At 33.3% G+C, this 19,590-nt stretch overlaps 1 protein-coding gene across 1 annotated transcript; it reads left to right on the top strand.

The window, feature by feature from the left end:
• Window positions 1-18,374: 18,374 nt before the first annotated feature.
• Window positions 18,375-19,262, top strand: LOC131060289 (dirigent protein 23). Its single transcript, XM_057993463.2, has one exon. The coding sequence runs from the start codon at window positions 18,396-18,398 to the stop codon at window positions 18,942-18,944; it is 549 nt and encodes a 182-aa protein (XP_057849446.1). The 5' UTR covers window positions 18,375-18,395; the 3' UTR covers window positions 18,945-19,262.
• Window positions 19,263-19,590: the final 328 nt, after the last annotated feature.

Below are 19,590 nucleotides of genomic sequence, written 5' to 3'. Positions count from 1 at the left end.
TTCGGAGTCATAGACACAAGACCATCAGATGAAAGAGAGGAATCATTAGTCTCAATCGCATTAGAGGTATGAGAAGGTAATGGATCAGTGAAAATCTGAAGATTTTGATTAGGAGGAGCTACAGATGTATTGCCTTTATCATTCACTCCAGAAATAGAAATAGTATTATTATCAATCAAATCTTGAATTTTACCCTTTAAAGAAAAACATTTTTCAGTATCATGCCCAGGCTGACGATGAAATTGACAAAAAGATTTGTTATCAAAATAAGGTGAAGTAATCTTTGCAGGATCAATTTGCCTTATAGGAGGAAGAGTAAGCACATTTTGTTCCAATAACTTATTCATAATACTATGCAATGATTCATTCAAAGGAGTATACTTTCTTTCTTTCTTGAAAAATTTAGAAATAGGAGGCACACCTGATGCCACATTCACATTGTTGTTGATGATGTTTTCATTGAATTTGATGGACTCTCTGTTCGGTTTAAACTTCCCAAATGGTTGTTGACTGCTATCACCCTTATCACTCGGAGCCATAGGATGTGATTGTTCCATTTGACTCACAATCAGTTGATAATTGTGAAGAGTTGCACACAACTGTTGGAAAGAAGTAAACTCAGAAAACAGAAGTTTGTCTCGAATATCTTTTTGTAAATTAGAAATAAAGATTCTTTGAATATCATTGTCAGGCACTGGAAAAGAAATTTGAGCATACAAATGCTTATATCTACCAATGAAATCAGTCACTTTTTCTTTAACACCTTGTTTACAATGCATTAAATCAATCAAAGTAACTTTAGGACTTATATTGTTTTGAAATTGTTGAATGAAAGCATTTGCAAGTTGTTCGAAAGAAGTAATAGAATAGGAAGGCAACGAGCAATACCATTGTAGGGCTTTGTCTCTTAATGTTCTAGTGAACAGTTTTGCAAGCAACCTTTGGTCATAAGCAAAATCAGTACATATTGTTTGAAAAGTCTTAACATGTGTTAGAGGATCACCTTTACCATTATAAAGCTCCAAATGCGGGATTTCAACATGTTTAGGAGGGATAGCTCGAACAATGTCAAGAGAAAGTGGGCTCGCAACATCAAATGTGGGCACACTAAACTTAGATTGATTCATAGAGGCAATTTGTTGCTGTAAAGAAGAGACAGTTTGTGCAAGATTGTTAATGGTCGCTTCAGTCGAAGAGTTCATATTAGATGTGTTAGATTGAGATGGAGGTGTTATGTTATTGAAAGAAGGTAAAGAGTAAGGTGGTGGGACCCTATGATAATTAGTCATAGGAGATGATTGGACAGGAGGAACACTACAAGGAGGAATGGAATGATTGAATGAATTGCCCCCTTGCGTCATGTTCATTTGTGGAGATATAATAGGGACACTCATTGAAGGAGTGAATGAAGAAATCGGATTGAATGAAGGAAGAGGGTTAATTGAAAAGGAAGGATTGCCCCCATGACTGGTGATCACAGGAGGAATGTCTTGTGTAGAAGTAGCCATTATGTTTGATGTAAAGGTAGGTATGCTAGCAATAGAAGTCATCAAAGGAATAGAATGATTGACTTGAGTAGGAGGTTGTGTATAACCCAAATTTTCAGCACAACTCTTCATAGGCATCACATTCGAATCCACAATGTGTGCAATACCACGCAAAATATCAATTCCATTCTTATCACTTTGAAGCATACATTTTAGACCCTCAATTAAAGGAAGAGCTTGACTATCGGGGTATTCTTGAGACATCCATTGTCGAAAATCATCAAATTGGTTATCCAATTTCAAAATTTGTTCTTCAGAAACCTCATGGAGAGCTTCTTCATCATTAGGAGGATTAGAGGAATTACCCATGTCCTCGTTAAAAAGGCTATTCAAATTAGGTTCCATCTCCTCGATAATTAAACCTCGGAAAGACTTAATTCTACAGCTTCGTCTAACGGGAATAGTGTAAGTAGGGCTTATTGTTGTAAAACTCATGCACTAGAGAGGGAGAGAAAATTTTGATTTTAGAGGTAACAATTTTCAGTAAAATCAGCCAATCTTCCAGATTTAAGCTGTTAAATACAATCAGGACAATCTCCCGAAATTTCAGAAAAAATGTCAGGGACCGTGGCGCTTCGGAGTGCACACGGTCCCGGCAACTTTTTTCAAAATTTGCAGGGATGAAAGTTATGATGATTTTAGAGCTAATTTGAAAAAATTGAGTGGTTTTACGATCTGTAGATAGGCCAAATTAAAGTTGCAATCTCGAAATTGAACCCTACCAAGATTGTCGAAAAATGCAAAATTTGAATTTTGAAAAAGAGAGGGAAACTGAAATTTTGAATTTTATGATTTTAGAGGGAATGTCAAGAGCAATGCAAATTTTGAAATTTAAAAATTGACTCAATTTCACGCAAAATTCAATTTTGAAAGCGGAAATTAAAGTTGTTGTAATTAAGCACTTAATTTCAAAAGTCACAAATTGTAAGAATTTGAATAAAGCACTGAAATTTTTAATGAATGCAAACACACTTTTCAGATTTAGGACAGTAAGAACACAATTTTGACACAAAATTTCAGTTTCAATGATTTTTGAATGATTAGAAGCATTAATCCAAGCAATCCCTAGACCAACTTTGACTTTAATTTTGAAAGTGTTATAATTGATAAAATCAGCCAAAATTCTGGATTTTAGTAGGAAAATGCAGTAAGATCTAGCTCCCGAAATTTCAGAAAAAAATGTCGGGGACGATGGCGCTCGGAGTGCACACGGTCCTCGCAACTTTTTTCCAAATTTTCAGGGATGAAAGATATTGTGATTTTATTGCGGAATCCAAAGTTACAGCTGATTTGGAGATGTTTTGATCAGTGAAATTGTCGAACAAAGGTTGAATCAAGAGGGTTTCAAAAATTAGGGTTTTGACACTTAACCACTTAATTTTCAAAACCAAAGCACAAATATGAATTGATAATTTGTAATAGAAGGGCAAATCTGAAACAAGCATTAACAATTAAACATTTCACAAGTTCAATTACTAAAAATAAAATTTAGGGTTTTTATGCAATCAACCTCTAAAATTTGCAAAAGATCAAACATGGAAACGTAATCAAGGAATCTAGTTTTCAGATCTAACCATGAATAATTAGAAAGGATGTTCACGTCAGGTTTACCAAAATGTAAAGCGGAAAATCGCGATCGAACCCTAGTTGCTCTCCCCTCTTCCAACTCCAAGGAGAGAGAAGGGAGGTCGCTAGGGTTGATGGTTTTCACTTGGGAGACTTTACATTCAAAAGAGGGGTTGAAACCCACAAGATCCAATCCCACGCAATGCAAGATTGGATGCTAAATGAGTTTCAAGGGTTATGATAGCAAGACTACCCTCTTTTGTAAAGAATGTGCATAGAAGAATTAAGCTAGGAATGCATAGAAAGTGAGAAAGATTCTCTTATAAACTAAGATAGGAATACAGTATGAAGCTGCGAACCTGGAATTAGCAGTAAAATGTCGATACGGCGCTGTCCTGCAAATTTGAGCGAAAGTTGCCGGGACGATGGCGCCCGAGCGCCACGGTCCTCCGAAAAATCCGCGAAACGAAGGGGGATCTGTTCGTCTCTGCACAAGGATTCCAGATCTTCAATTTTAGCCGCGTACCTGCAACCTTGTTGTAAGGATCTTTGTATCCTTATGTGCAAAGGTATAGATGTTGTATGTTGTATGTTGTAGTAGTATGTTGTAAGTGATCTCCTCTTCAATGGTTGAATCCTTGTCTTGAATGCAACACTTAGCCTTGAATGGAGACTTGAAATGATCAATTGCTTGAAAGAATGCTTGAATGCTTGAATGCTTGAGTATAGTTTCCACGCTTTTTCCATCCTCATGTCGAATGAAAGAGGAAAATGTAGTTTATATACTTGTCATTTAGGGCTGATAGACTGATTTTCCCGACCTTAGGCCGACCAGGAAAGATAATTTTCCAATTTGCAAACATAAAGACCCGAAGTCCAAAAGAGACCGGGCCCAAAATAGGACCCAGGGACCAGGGCGCTGGGCGCTCTGGTCCCACCTCCCGGGACAGCAGGGTGCAAAGGAGGTTCAGGCCAGGGTGCAAGAGAATGCAGTTTTCAGTGTCATAATCAGGTTTTGGGGTCTCCATTCAGGTTGCGTGTTGTGTCGCCATCGTGAAGACCCAAATGCGGTCGAAATTGCAAGTGTCGCAATTTTAGGACACTACAGTTATCTCATAGTTGAATTATGTATGCATTGAGATTATAAATTTAATTAATTAAAAGAAGGTATTAAATCAAGTTGCAAGTTGCATGATGTTAGAAATATATTTTATTTAAATTTTAGTGAAAATAAATTAGATTAATTTTAGTTATTGTTTCCTAGAATTTTAAATAAATAAAAGAATAAATAAATAAATGAATAAAAGAATTAATTAGAATTAAAGTATTGCTTTAATTTCTTTATTTAGGAAATTAATTGTCTGCATGAGAAAAGAAAAGAAAGAAAATTGATTTTTAATTATTGCATGTTAACTTATCCTTGGTTAGAAAATTAGAAATAATAAAATTAAATTGCTTTTATTCGAAATTTAGGTTTTTGGGGGAAAAGATATTCAACCTAGAATTTTAGTTTAAAAAGGGGAATAGGTCATTATTTTAAGGGGGACAGGAAACAGGGCAGGGATTTAGGCGAAGAAATTTATTTGGAAGCTTGTTGAAGGATTGGTTCTCTTCTACAAATTTCTTCTAGGAAAGCTACCTATGGTAATACTTGCTACCCATGGTGGCTTGGGTATTATAAAATTTCTTTTTCTCTAGTTTTTGCGATACAATCCGGAATACGGTATTTTTCGATATCCGTGCAGGGCATTAAATTTGTTTTTAAATTAACTTATTAAATATATGATATATATATACATATATATGTATATATATACATATATATTTGTATATATATATATATATATACAAATATATATGTATATATAATTATATGTAAGTCGGTTTTATTTAGGACATTATGTTAATTGGTATTATTTTTAATAATGTGGAAATTATTTATGAGTTGATATATATATATATATATTGTAATATAATAATAAGTAATTTATATATAGGTATTCATATAATTATATTATATAAATATAATTATATTATATGAATATAATTAATTTATAATTTGGGTGTTTTCAGAAAAGCTTGTAATTTTTATAGATTTTAGATTTATGCTTGAAAACATTAGGAGTTTAATTTTTGTGTGATTGGTTTAAATCTTATTCGACAAATGACAACATTGATTTATTGTATTATTATAGTTGTATTTTTTTTGGGGAAATCCTTAATTGCTAGTTAATTATGCATTTTGTTGTTTTAAGCAAAGATTGCCTATATTAGGATCTTGTGTAATGGTATTTGCAGTCAATCTTTATTTCATTGCAATTCTAGTTGAGTTGTCATTGTGTCTTATGTTATTATATCTCCTTGGTCAGGTGTTGTTGTATAACCTTATTGATGTGAGCCATTGTGTGTTTTGTCCAAATGGTCAATCTTGGGTTAGTGATTGTGTATTCTTCACCTGTGGTTTGTCAGGATTAGTTATGGTTGTCAATTTTGCCATAGAGTTCTCATAGAGAGACCTTTCTTGTTAGTGTCCTATGAGAGAGAGTGGCTTTCAAGCGGGGGTCGTGCTTGAAGTGGATGACATGATAACCTGTAGAAAGTTAGTTAAAAAGTGATAACACAATAATTGATTTGGGGGTGGGTGGAATAAATATTAATTAAGATAATGTACCTCATGCATAGGTGAGTGCTAGTATAGGGCTCATAATGTTGCGAGAAGGCCTGAAATGGCAAACTTACCACCTTGTCTGCACGAAAGGATCTGTAGGGTCTACATGAGACTTAGTTGGAACTGGAGGTTCGGGAGAGGTTACCAGGACAGTGAGCCGAGACCTATGGAGGTTGTACCATGGTATCCGTCTTAAGCTATGCGATGACACTCTCTCCTTAGAGTCACTAGTGTTTTGTGAGTTGAGTCACATGGATGTTTGTGGAGTCTTGTAGTTCTTTCGTACTTGTCTTACTTTTCTTTCTTGAGGGTTTTCTACTATCTCCTAGCACAGTGGGGTGGTTCCATTTCGAGATCACATGGTCAGGTGGCAGTGCCACTTCCCATCGGATGTTTAGGATTGTATCTCTAGGCGAGGAAAGGCTTCGCTGGTGTTTCTTGGTTCGTGGTTTATGTACCAACTCATGTTCATGATCATTGTTCAGTTGAGACCTTGTGGTCATTGTATAAAACTTTTATGTAACCTTGATATTGTAACTTTGTAATCCGTGGTATTATTGGAAGCCATGTATTTATGGATATTGTAATATTATGTCAGTGGAATGTATGTTAATTCAGTTGCTTTGATCTTATGTATAAATGATTTATGAAAAATTGAATGCATTGGTATACTTGAATCTTTCATTATGGAATTTAGATGTATGTGTAGTTTTTAACTTAAGCATTTAATTTACCTAATTAAGTGGACAATTGGATTAACCGTGATGTTAATATAATCTGCAAATTAATCTTTATTGGTAACCCTTAGGAAATCATGTGTTAGACTTCCGTTGTGTTATTAAATGTGCAATTGTTATAATTAATGCACTTGATCTTTTAAAAAAAAATTATTTCACCCTTTGGTTGCCTAGTTGTGTTGTTTTCCTTTAGGGTTCCCAGTGGGGCATTACAATCTATCATGGGAGCATCTGCTAACTGATCTATGATAGCTTGTCCTTTTATTGCTTTTCTGTCCACATATTCAATGTCGAATTCACTCAATAGCGTCACCCATTTGGCTAGTCTGCTAGTAAGCGTTGCTTATTGAGAAGGTACTTCAATGGATCGATCCTTGTGACCAACTTAGTTTTATGAGTTATCATGTAATGTCATAATTTTTGCGAAGCATAAACCACAGCGAGACACACATGCTCAATTGGTGTGTAGTTTAACTCATAACCAACCAAAGTACAACTGATGTAATAAACTGCCTTTTCTTTGCCCTCAAAATCTTGTTGCGCTAAGAGTGCCCCTAATGCTGTTGATGTAGCTAATATGTAGAGTAATAGGGGTTGTTATGGGACTGGTGACATCAAGACTGGTGGATTTAGAAGATAATCTTTGAGTATCTGAAAATCTTGTTGACAGTTATCATCCCATTTGAATTTGATGTTTTTGTGTATAAAGTATTGAAAAGGATGACATTTATCTGCATGTTGTGCTATGAACTGTCATATGGACTGGAGTCTTCCTTGTAAAGATCAAAGTTGACTGATATTTCTTAGTGGTGGCATTTCTAGGATCGCTTTGACTTTTGCTAGATCAGTTTCAATCCCTCTTTTTGAAACAATGAATCTCAGGAGCTTCCCGAAGGTTACTCTAAAGACACATTTCTTGGGGTTTAGTCTTACTTTGTATTTTTCCAACCGATCAAAAATGACTAAAAGGATGTCCAAATGTGTATCTCTATCTATTGATTTTCCCAAGAGGTCATCAACATAATCTTCTACAGATACGTGCATGAGATCATGGAAAATATTAGTCATGGCTCGTTGGTATGTAGTGCCTACATTCTTTAGCCCAAAGGGCATGACATTCCAGCAGAAAGTTCCCCAGGGACAAGTAAATGTTGTTTTGTGTTGATCTTCATAAGCAATTTTTATTTGATTGTAGCCAGAGAATATGTTCATCAAAGATAACATTGCATGGCCTTTTGTGAGATCTACGATCAAGTCGATGTTTGGTAATGGAAATTCATCCTTAGGACAAGGTTTGTTAATGTCTCTGAAATCTGTACATATTCAGATGCTTCAATCTGGCTTATTGACTAGTACCAAAATGGAGATCCATTCAGGATAATCAATTGGTCGTACAAATCCAACATCCAATAATTTTTCAAGCTCTGCCTTGACTAATAATGCCACTTGTGGATGCATCTTTCTTAATTTTTGTTTCATTGGCTTTGCCCCTAGTTTAACTGTCAAATGATGCATTACTAAATCCGAATCTAGTTTAGGCATATCAGCATATGACCATGCAAAATTAATTTTTCGCTCTGTGAAGAAACTTATGAACTTTGGTCTTTCTCTCACTGTTAGAGATTGTGCTAGGAATATGTTATGTGGAATCTCTTCTGTACAAATGTTTATTTTGATGGTCTCCTCTACTAACATAGATGATTTTTCTTCATATGATGTCGGGAGAATGTCAAGGCTTCCATATTCGGGCACCTCAGAGAGGTTTTCACCCTCAAATGTGCCCTTCCTTTTTACTTTTTTGGGGTCAGACAGTGGCACAATGCAGTTTTCACCGTAAAACCCTTGATTTGTTTTTATTTTTACATTTTTGCGATTGGAAGACCCAACATCCTTAGCAAAATATACCACGTTCTTGAGTTATATAGTGTATCCTGCCTTATGTTCCCCAAGCGGAAGATCATCTCGTATGCCTAGATAGTCGATAAAGGCTTCATCATTTTGGAATGTGTCGAATTGTAAAGGTCCTGCATGGTCCCAATCAATAAGTTGGTGGTGAACAAGGGGAAGGCCCTCAATATTTTCAAAGTCAGCGAGTGTTAGGGTGTAGATATAGTTATATTCAGATATGTCAAGATAGTTGTCGAGATCATCATTGTCACTCTCCTCATATGTCTCTATCGTGAATGAGACCAAATTGTCATTACTAAAAGCGTATTGCAGAACTAGTGTCCTCATCCTTCATGATTTCAACCTAGAACCTAAAGACAAAAATTGTGTGGAATCCTTGAGAGCTGTTTCTTGACCAACTCTAAATTTTTTATGAAATCCCTCCTCTTCTGTGGGTTCACCTGGTTCTCGGAATGTCTCGGTGAGCTCATAATAAATGGAGGATTTGTCTGAACCCCATTCCCATACATTAGAGTCAGTGGAATAGTGGCTCTCTCGTTGATCATTGAAAATCATGATTTGTAATGCTTCTTCTGATTTGTGAGTGTTTACCCTGGAAGAGATGAAACCAAGCCCTTTTGAGCGTTGATTTTTAAATGTCAATTCTGGTTGCAAAGGTTGAGTGATACCTTCTTTTCTTAAGCCAAGAGAACTTTTACCATCATATCCAAACTTTTGTAGGATCTTGAGTCCTTTGCCATATTTTTTACATGGTATGTTGATGTAATCTGAGGTTGACTTGCAATGTCCAAAGTGTAAGACCAAGTATGTATGTAGTAGAGTAGGTGTGACTTCCAAAGAGATGATAGATCTCTTGATGAGGTAAGTTGACCTTGACTCTAAGTAAGACCAAATGAGACCCAAAGGTGATAGACCTTGATGAAGGACCACTTAGCAAAATTTTGTTGTATGTAGTGTGTTGATAAAGAAAGATGAGGACAAGCAAGTGACCTTTTGACTCAAGTTTAGACAAATGTGAATGTAATGCAAGATGTAAAGAAATGATGAACTTTGTGAGACCCAAAGATAGGTTGAATGCTAGATGAAAACCCAGAGAAATAACCTAGGAATCTCAAGGATTTTGAAACTAATTGTTCTTGTTTGTTGGACTATGAGTTTTTCCCAATATTGAACACAGACGTGCCTATATATTTCACAGACGCGGTTCTAAAATCTAAGTGCAATTTTTCCAATTTGTGAAGTTGTTTGTTGTGACCAAATCTGAATTTCTGAATACTTTTCGTGACAAGAGGACACAATGTTGATGAGGACTCAATGTTTGCAACTATTTAGACTCAAAATGACTCAAAAGAAAGTGTGTTGTTTGATGTGTAAATGTTTTGCATACACTTGAAGACACAAAAGACACAATGTTTTAATGTTTGTTCTTGAATGTTTGAATGTTTAAAAGAAGACAAGCACAATTCTTATGGTTGGCCAGGAAAATAGTTGTTGATCCCATATGGGGTTTCTCCCGAGGCTACGCTATTGAGAGCAGATACTTAGATGCTTGACCCCACTAGCTCCACCCTCGGCACTCACTTCTCCAAAGCAGCCAAGCATCAGTCCTTACAAAAACTCCTCCTGGCAAACTTTATATCTCTACTAAGAACCATATGTGTGTGGGTCGCTCCCAAGGTCCAACCTCCTTCCCCAACAACTAGAAGGATTTTGGCTTTCTAAAACAAAAAGGTGCTAGTAAGGGCATCCGCTTGTGTGGCCATACATGCGGTACTTCCATCTCTATAAATATAGAAGGCTCCCAGCCAGTAGGGGTTACGCTCACAACTGATCAAATAAACTTGATCAAACGGGTTTATGGGGAGACATAGTGTCGGTATGAACTAATCAACACATGTTACCCATGGATACAGTTATTTATAATGGTTCGGAAGAGGTGGGTTTTCCTAGCTACCACTTGGGTCGTTCTCTCCTCACTAGTAGTCTTAATGACCACATGGGGAGACAAGCCCTCTAGAGATTAAACAAGAAGAACCTATTGCCTCAGACACAAAAGATACTGGTTCAATTTTAGTGCACCAATCGAAGTGTTTGCTAGTCTATGAAAACAAGGCACACAATCAAGATAAAAAACCCTTGCCCAAAATTCTACAACAAATATTTTTTAGTAGTTTTGCAATAATACCCCTCCTGCAAGCACACAAGTTAGGTAAATTTTAGATCCAAAAGACTTTGTGAAATAGGGGCCTTCGGCAAGATGTTTTTTTGATAGATTCAAAGATCTGATTTTCCATGAGTTATTTTGTATCATAAAAAACACAACACTTATTAAATTTCAAGACATTTCCAAAAATTTAAGAAAATCCACAAAAAATTATAATTTGCTCCAAAAATTAATTTTTTTATGAAAAATCATAAACAATTCATAGAAAATGCACAATTGATTCAAAAAATATGAATTCCAAACCTACATAAAACCATTCCTACAAAAATTCCAAGTAGTATGTGAGATATGATCAAAATAATGTAAAACCCTAATGTTTAAAGATCTGATTTTTTAAGAAATATTTTGCATCAAAATTAAAATCACAAAGAACGGATCCTATGTATAATTCTGAGATCTTTCCAAAACTGTAACAAAATCCTAAAAATTTGCTCATTTTCTCTCAAATTTGTTTTTTTCTGAAAATGTATAAACAATTCATACAAAATTAAAATATGCTCCAAAAAAACTAATTTTTTTACTGAGCATGTCTGAGACTATGTTTGACCTGCAACAAAAATTTTATTCCAAAATTCAAATTATTTTGTGAGATCTAATCAAAATAATGAAAAACCCTAACTTTTAAAGATCCATTTTTTTAGGAAATATTTTGCATCAAAATTAAAATCACAAAGAACAGATCATGTGTATAAATTGCAGAGCTTTCCAAAAATATAAGAAAATCCAGAAAATGCACTCATTTTCTCTCAAAAATTTTTTTTAATGAAAATTCATGAAAAAATAAAATATGCTCCAAAAGATCTAAATTTTTTATTGAAAGCTCTTGATACTGTCTTCAACCTGCCAAAACAATTTGGTGCAAAAATTCCAAGCCATTTTTGAAATTGGATCTGGTCTCTTCAAGACCTTAATCTTATGTCCAAAACCCTAGCTACACAAGGTTATTCTCCAAATTGTTTTACAAAACAGCAATATAGGGTTAGAAAAATCTACAAAAAACATAGATCTAACAAAAATCCATGTCCCACATGGCGTGCCAAAATGTTTATGGTAAAAATGGAAACAACAATATTGAAAGACTAAATAGATTCAACCACAAAACCCTAGCCTAACAACATCAAAGATCCACCATAGCATATGAAGATTACCTAAGACAATGAAAATCAAATCAAATCATACAAATTATACCATCACATGTCCAATAGGGTTTGGATCTCCTTTCTTCCTATCTCCATTGATCTTGCTTGATATATTTGTTCTCAGATTTTATGTGTGCACAAGAGCTCAACAAAGAACGAAAATATGGTTACAAGTAGGTTTGATAGCATATGAAAGTTCGAATGTTAGAATGCTTGAAGGTGATTAGGGGTAGAATTGAATAGGGTTGATAATGAGAGAGAATATCCTCTTATATAGAAGACACTATAAGAAATGGAGGGATAAGATTGAGAGGTGTATAAGATAGATGGTCGGCTAGGATTAGAGGGTAGGTAGAGGAAATAAGAAAATAATGATAGGATAGGTAGTGTAGAAATTAAGAGATGAATGGCATGTGTCATGGGTATAAAAGGCTAATGAATTAATTAAATAATTAAAGATTTATTTAATTAATAGAGGAAGTGGGATCAATTAAATAAATAAAAGTATTTATTTAATTTAGGAAATGATAATTTAAATAAATAAAATTATTTATGTTAATGAGAAATAAGGCTAGAAGAGGATAAATGAATTAATTAAATAAATAAAGATTTATTTAATTAATAGAAGAATTAGGCTTAAATAATTAAATAAATATAGGACAATTTTAGTTGTCTACAATTCTTTTTTAAATTTAATTTTTTTTAATAAGACTATTCTATGATTTATTTTACATATATTTTAAAAAAAAATTGTATTATCAATTATTTTGTAAAATTTATAAGACACGCTTTTGATCTACATTTGATAACAACCTTATGTACCACACTTCCAACTTGTTCAATATCTTTTTATGTAATGAATAATATAAGATAAATCTAAGATTGAAAATCTTAGTCATGAACATGAACATGATTATAATTATACATTATCAAAAAAGTAGAAACCAGAGTCAATTTGAAGTGATACCAAAGTCTTCTAAAAGAAACGAGTGACTTTAAAATCAGTACAAACACATGTAAAAGTAAATAATCTTACTGAAAGCTAAGTAAAAACAACTTTTTTTTTAATGTATAGATAATGAAAATTCGAGTATTGAATACCTAATACTTGTAATTAAAAGTCTTTAACCATGTACAAATAATATTTAATTATAAAGACATTGAATTTTCATAGTCTATATTAATGAATTTGAAGCTTTTGGATTTGACTATGTGTATCTTTTTTGCATCTCAAAGCTTTTGAATTCAATATTTAATCATGTATTAAAAAGTTTGCTTAATGTCTATTTAATAAAAAATAAAGTCTTTAAAAACTTTTGAAAGAAAATACGGTTCAAAGGTGTAAAATCAAATTATACAACATTTTATCTTACGTACTTTCCTATATCGAAACAAAAACTTTGAAATGAAATTAGATATCTATCAAAACAAAAAAAATTATTAGATATTATAATTACAATATTAATAAACATATAATGTGAAAGTAGAAATAAGATTTGTAAATCAGTAGAATTTCTCAAAGAGATAAATCCTATTAGACTATAATAATTGTAGAACCTTCTAAAAAAGTAGACAAAATTATTAAAGATCAGAAGTTGTTGAGAGCTAGTAGTAGAACCTCCCTTTGTAGCAGATGCTAGCATACTACTATGAAAGGTTTTTATATATGCATATTTCAGGGTAGGCCTCTAATATCTACATAAGGGAAGGGTACTAGTAGCAGCCAATCCTAGCTCCGCATACCTTAAATTCTTAAATAGTACATCAGGTTTTGATGAATTCTTTTGGTTTCTTCATATGTGACTTGAGATCTTAAACCTACTGTTTCAACTTCTACATAATTACAAAGAATTTGCAAGAATCAATTATGTACACAAAGCTCAAAAAGTGGCCATGTAGAGGTGAGAACCAATACCTATTTATAGGCAACCCATTAACCACGTGCTAGAACAACCTTAAAATTTTGCATAACTAATCTAATACATATTCATCCAATAAGTATTTTGATCGATACTTATGCACAAATGCTCGAGTAACAATACATTTTGGGTACCAATAAAGTTGCACAACTCTTCCAATTAAATATTAAAATTTTAACTACTAGATGTAAAAGTGAGCGGCTATTGATACTTGTGAAGTATTTTAGTAGACTTTTAATTCTAATATATTGGATTTTAAATAAATAATAATTAGAGATTAGGTAAGAGAAAATGAATAAAATTTTGAACATGACAATAAGTGAACCCTTCCTTTAAATAGAAAATAATTGGTACCCTATTTTCTTTTGATACAAGTGGATGACTATTAGTACATCTGAAATTTTTTAATGAATTTAATTGTTTTTTTGGGCAAAAAGCTAAAAATATATTTAAACGAAGAATTACAAAGTAACAAATACAAAGAAGAAATATTTTCAAATAATAGTGGACATAGCCACCCAAAAACATGTAGGAGCCAAAGAGGCCTCCTCACGAACTTGTATAACCAAAAGGTCCACATGATAGCAAGAGGAAACGTAGAAGAAGCACTGTCAACCTACATCATACTGAAGAAATTTAGAAAGTTGAGCAGCTTTGCTCGTTGAAAGAGAATCCAAATTGAAGACACGCCAACCACAAGGAGCATTTGATGCCCATTTAGCAAGAAAGCAAGTCGGCAACCCTATTCCACTCACGAGGAATATGATTAAAAGAAATAGAACTGAAACGACGAGATATTTGTCGAATTTGGGCAACTAGGAATGAAAGTTAGAAAGAAGAACTCTTAGAATACGGATTCATAAGAGGAGAGACCAAAATCATTGAATCCAACTCACAAATAACATGATTCCATTGTAACTCAAGAACCCATTGTAAGACATTTGAATGAAATTTTAACTATTATATTAGATTTTTTTAAAGATAATAAATAGAAATTAGGTGAGCCAAAAGCAACCAAAATTTTGAACCTGACCTTAAACGAACCCTCCACATATTTTATTCAAAATAATTGTACAGCTTAGTAGTTGCCTCCACGGCCTTTTCGAGGCCCTATCTATATAATATAATCTCCATCCTTTTCTTGCAGGCCACGCATAGAAATGTTGGGAAATTAACAAATTGTTTATAGATAAACGACAAATGTAGACCTTGTGGAAATAGATCCAGGCATCATTATTAGCTAGGTCAACTTTGTATTGCAAGGAGTTGGCACAGACCACTGCTTAATGTCAGCCAAGTTTAGGTTTCTAGCAAGAAGTTGGTACAGTCCAGAATTTAATATCAACTATTCTCATTCTATAACAAGTTCCTCCAATCCGTGCCTTCAACGCAAAGCCTTGTATCAATCGAGTAATGATGATGGGGAAGAAGCATTTAGCAGCAGTTGCAGTGGTCGGAGTGATAATAATGTTATCCCTGCAAGCTGCCCAAGCATATCCATTGAAGCAGAAAGTAAGTCACCTGCAATTCTACTTCCATGACAGAGTTGCTTAAACTTTGTTTGCCCTATTTTTTCTTCTGCTTCTTTAGAATTTGAATAACTGTTGGAACCTGAAACTGTATATTCATTTTTTGGGGGCGTTGAATAAAGGTGGGGTGACAATGTAATCAGAAAAATTAAAATAAATTGGAAACCTTCTGCTGATAGAATCGACATTGTTCATCCAATTCTTGCAGGACTGTTTTATCTCCAATCTATTTTGTTTGGATATCTCTTTCTCTTTCAAGTGGATCTAATAGATGAGCGTATACCAATCGTTACACACATACATCTGGAGTTGAAAAAATAGCAGTAGACATTCAATAAAGAATCAATATGTATAACCAGTTGTTGTCTTAACATTTAACATATATCTTTTCTTAAGTTGTATTATATAAAATTCAAATTGATTGCAAAAGAGGATTATTTATTGAGATTTTTTATTCTTAAAATAAAAAATTGTTTTTCAATAATTTAGATGTGCAAGTATTGCAAATTTATCATTTAATAAAAGATATAAAGATCAAATGAATTTATATTGAAAATTTAATTATTCTTAAGGTATTATAAATAAATGTGCATCTCTTATATACTCGGACTTTCAAATGTACATTTATCCAAACTTGATATCACTTTCCATTGCCATCTCCCATTTAAATAAGGTGCCTACACAAGCATTTAATGGTGGAACATTTAATATTTTCTAATCATTCATTTTATAAAAGATTAGAAATTATAGTTATTTATATTTTTAGAATTTATATTTGATATATTTATAATTTAATATTTATTTTTTAAATAATTTTCACAAGTTTTATCACTTATAGAGTTTGTATCTATTTACAAACATATGACTAATCTCACACTTACAAAATTTATCAAAAATAGTTGAGTAGTAAACTCTAGGAAAATAATAGATGTAAGAATGTGGAAACTATGGATGAACACATTTAAGGTAGGTTAGAATGTGAGAATATATATAAATGTGGATAATGTAAGGCTAATGAATCAACCTTATTTTACATAGGATTGTGCCAATCTTTCAAAATATTGGGCATAAAACAAAATAAGAATCTTACTGGTGTGCAATTTTTACCATTACTATTAGATATTATTATTTACTAGTAACTTAAATTAGATTAATAGGAGTGAAATTTATATTTTGTATTAAAAATCGTAAATTACCAATTTTTTCTCTTTTAATATTATGTATCCTACATGATTTTATGACATTTTTCATGTGTTTCAACTTTCTAGTGTTTTACAACATGTTGAAGAAATTTGTTGTAGGCACATTTAAGATTATTTAGAATCCTACTCTATTTGTTAGGTACCTAATATTTTTTCTTTCTATATATGATACAATGAAGAACTTATAGCATGCCTGACTTTAATATTAATTTTAGTTAAATACTCGAAGCCCTCTTAATTATAGTGAGCGGATGTGTCCCTCCATAGTGAAACCTATAAATAAGCATAATAAGTCTCTCACAAATCATCATAACATTAAAATATTACTTTCATATGTTTTTCTTTTTGTGGCATCTTTTGTACAATTTATTATAAAAAAAATTTAATTGATTATGGGAATTCTATGATACTTTTCTACTAGTTTATTTACAATATAAGTAACTTAATTAATATAACTTTATTCATTTCATCTGTAAGTCTATATTTATTTGAAGTCTTCCATACTAATAGATTTTTCCTTTTTAACTATAAGAGTTTTAATAAAGGTGAAAATGGATTAAATTTTACCTATAGGCTAAACTAGAATGACTGGACTATAGATAAAAGAAAACAACCTCAACTAAATCAATGCCATCACTTTAAAAAAATCTTATTCAAACATAGAGCATTTGCCACACAAATTCCAAAGTTATATAGGAGTTTTTAATGAAAAATCAACAAAAAGCACACATAAAATAATGACCTAATTGGTCACCAACATTTAAACCATAATATAACCATGTGAAAAATTATCATCCTTTAAATCAATTAGATATTGCTAGATATTTGGTTATAATGATTTTTGATAAAATATGTGAGACTTTAGGTGAATCTCATGGTATGGGAAGGACGATAGAGGAGCATAGAACCATAGGCTTAGTATTTATTTGATCCACCCTGACATACATGGTCAAGATGATTCACATCATCTTGCATCTCTTTTGGAGTAGGATGAATTGTCGATTTAGCAAGTTAACTTGTTTTATTTCATAGAGAAAACATATATCTTTTTCTTCATCTTTCTCTTCCTAAACCTCTATAGCTATATCCCTTTGAGTCTCTATCTCAATATCCCTATATTCCCTCTTCCATCTCTCCATGTATCTATCTCTACATCTCTATATCTCTCTCTTCCACACACACACACACATAATATGAGCCTACTAGTAAACATTTTGTTTTAATTGTGTTTGGAATCATGTAAGTGAATGCATAGTTGATTTGAAGCTAGCACTTCTACATTGAAACATTTGTTACTTAATCAACATCATTTGCTAAATGACCTACAAATTGACATCATCTACTACACAAATTTATAAAAAAACGTAGACCAAAAATTTTCCTAATTGAATTTTCACACTTCTTCCACGTACCCATTGCACACTAAGATGCAATTACTAATTTATTTTTATACAAATAGATGACTATTGATATACATGAAATATTTTAATAGGCTTTTAAATTTTTTTAAGATAATAAATAAAAGTTAGGTGAACCAAAAAAGAACCAAAATTTTGATTAATTGAACCCTCCCCAGAAAATAATTGGTGCCATTTTCCATTCAAAATAATCGTACTGCTTAGTAGTGGCCTCCACAGAGTTTTCCAGGCCCTACATATATAATATAATCTCCTCCATCCTTTCCTTGCAGGTCACGCATAGAAAAGTTGGGAAATTAACAAATTGTTTATATATAAAGACCAAATCTAGACATTCTGGAACCGAATCCAGAAGTCATTATTAGGTGGGCCAACTTTGTAGTGCGGAGAGTTGGCACAGTCCACCGCTTCATGCCAGCCTTTTCAGGTTTGTAGCAAGGAGTTGGTACAGTCCAGAATTTAATATAAACTATTCTCGTTCTATAACAAGTCCTTCAATCCATGCCTTCAACGCCAAGCCATTTCTATCGATCGAGGAATGATAATGGGAAAGATGCATTTAGCAGCAGTTGCAGTTGCAGCGGTCGCTGTGATAACAATGTTTTCTCTGCAATCTGCCCAAGCATATCCGTTGAAGGAGAAAATAACTCACCTGCAATTCTATTTCCATGACAGAGTTGCAGGAAAAAATGTTACGGCCGTGGAGGTGGCGTCTGCTCCAACTACTAAGACATCGGCTACTGTCTTCGGAAAGGTTTTTGTGATGGACGATCCATTGACGGAAGGGCCTGAGCCCACCTCCAAATTGGTGGGCAAAGCTCAGGGTTTGTACGCCTCCGCTGGCCAAGAGGATTTTCACCTGTTAATGGCGGTCACCTATGTTTTTCAGGGCGGAAAGTTCAATGGCAGTACACTCGCTGTGGTTGGTAACAACGCTGCGTTTTCCGAGGTTAGAGAGATGCCAATTGTAGGAGGAAGCGGGAAATTCAGGCTCGCTCGAGGATATGCCCTCGCCCGTACTCACTTCTTCGACCTCAAAACTGCCAATGCAATCGTTCATTACAATCTCACCGTATATCATTACTGATCATGCTCCAACATTGTTTGCCCTATTTTTTATTCTGCTTGTTTAGAATTTTAAGAAGTGCTGGAAGCTGAAACTGTTTATCCATTTTTTGGGTGGGTTGGATAAATCTTGAGTTACAATTTAAGATCACGGAGTACCCAATTACAATACGTCAAAAACTGGAAAGCTTCTGCTGATAAAGCCGCCATTGTTCATCCAATTCTTGTAGGACTGTTTCATCTTCAATCTATTTTGTTTTGCTATCTCTTTCTCTTTTTAGAGGATCTCATAGATGAGCGTATACCAATCGTTACACATTTAGATCTTGATTTGTGAAAAATAGCAGTAGACATTCGATATGTACATGTGTAATCAGTTGTTATCTTTAATATAATTTTTCACATTACAAATGCAGATGGACATGTACAATCAGTTGTTATTTTAATATAATTATAGATTTTAAGGATCGTTTGTAAACATTATTGAGAATTTTTTATAATAAAAAACAAAAATTTAGTTGTTTCAATAATTTACGTGTACATATTACAAAATCTGGGATTTAATAAAAGGTATAAGGATCAAATGGATTCAAATTGAACATCCACATAGTCACTTAATGATTCCTAGGGTATTATAAATAAATGTGCATCTCTTATGGTTGGTTGGG

This window comes from Cryptomeria japonica, chromosome 1, assembly GCF_030272615.1.
Source record: "Cryptomeria japonica chromosome 1, Sugi_1.0, whole genome shotgun sequence".
In the NCBI taxonomy this organism is placed as follows: domain Eukaryota; kingdom Viridiplantae; phylum Streptophyta; class Pinopsida; order Cupressales; family Cupressaceae; genus Cryptomeria; species Cryptomeria japonica.
The sequence above is the reverse complement of the archived record's forward strand: the minus strand, read 5'-3'. Positions and strand labels throughout refer to the sequence as shown.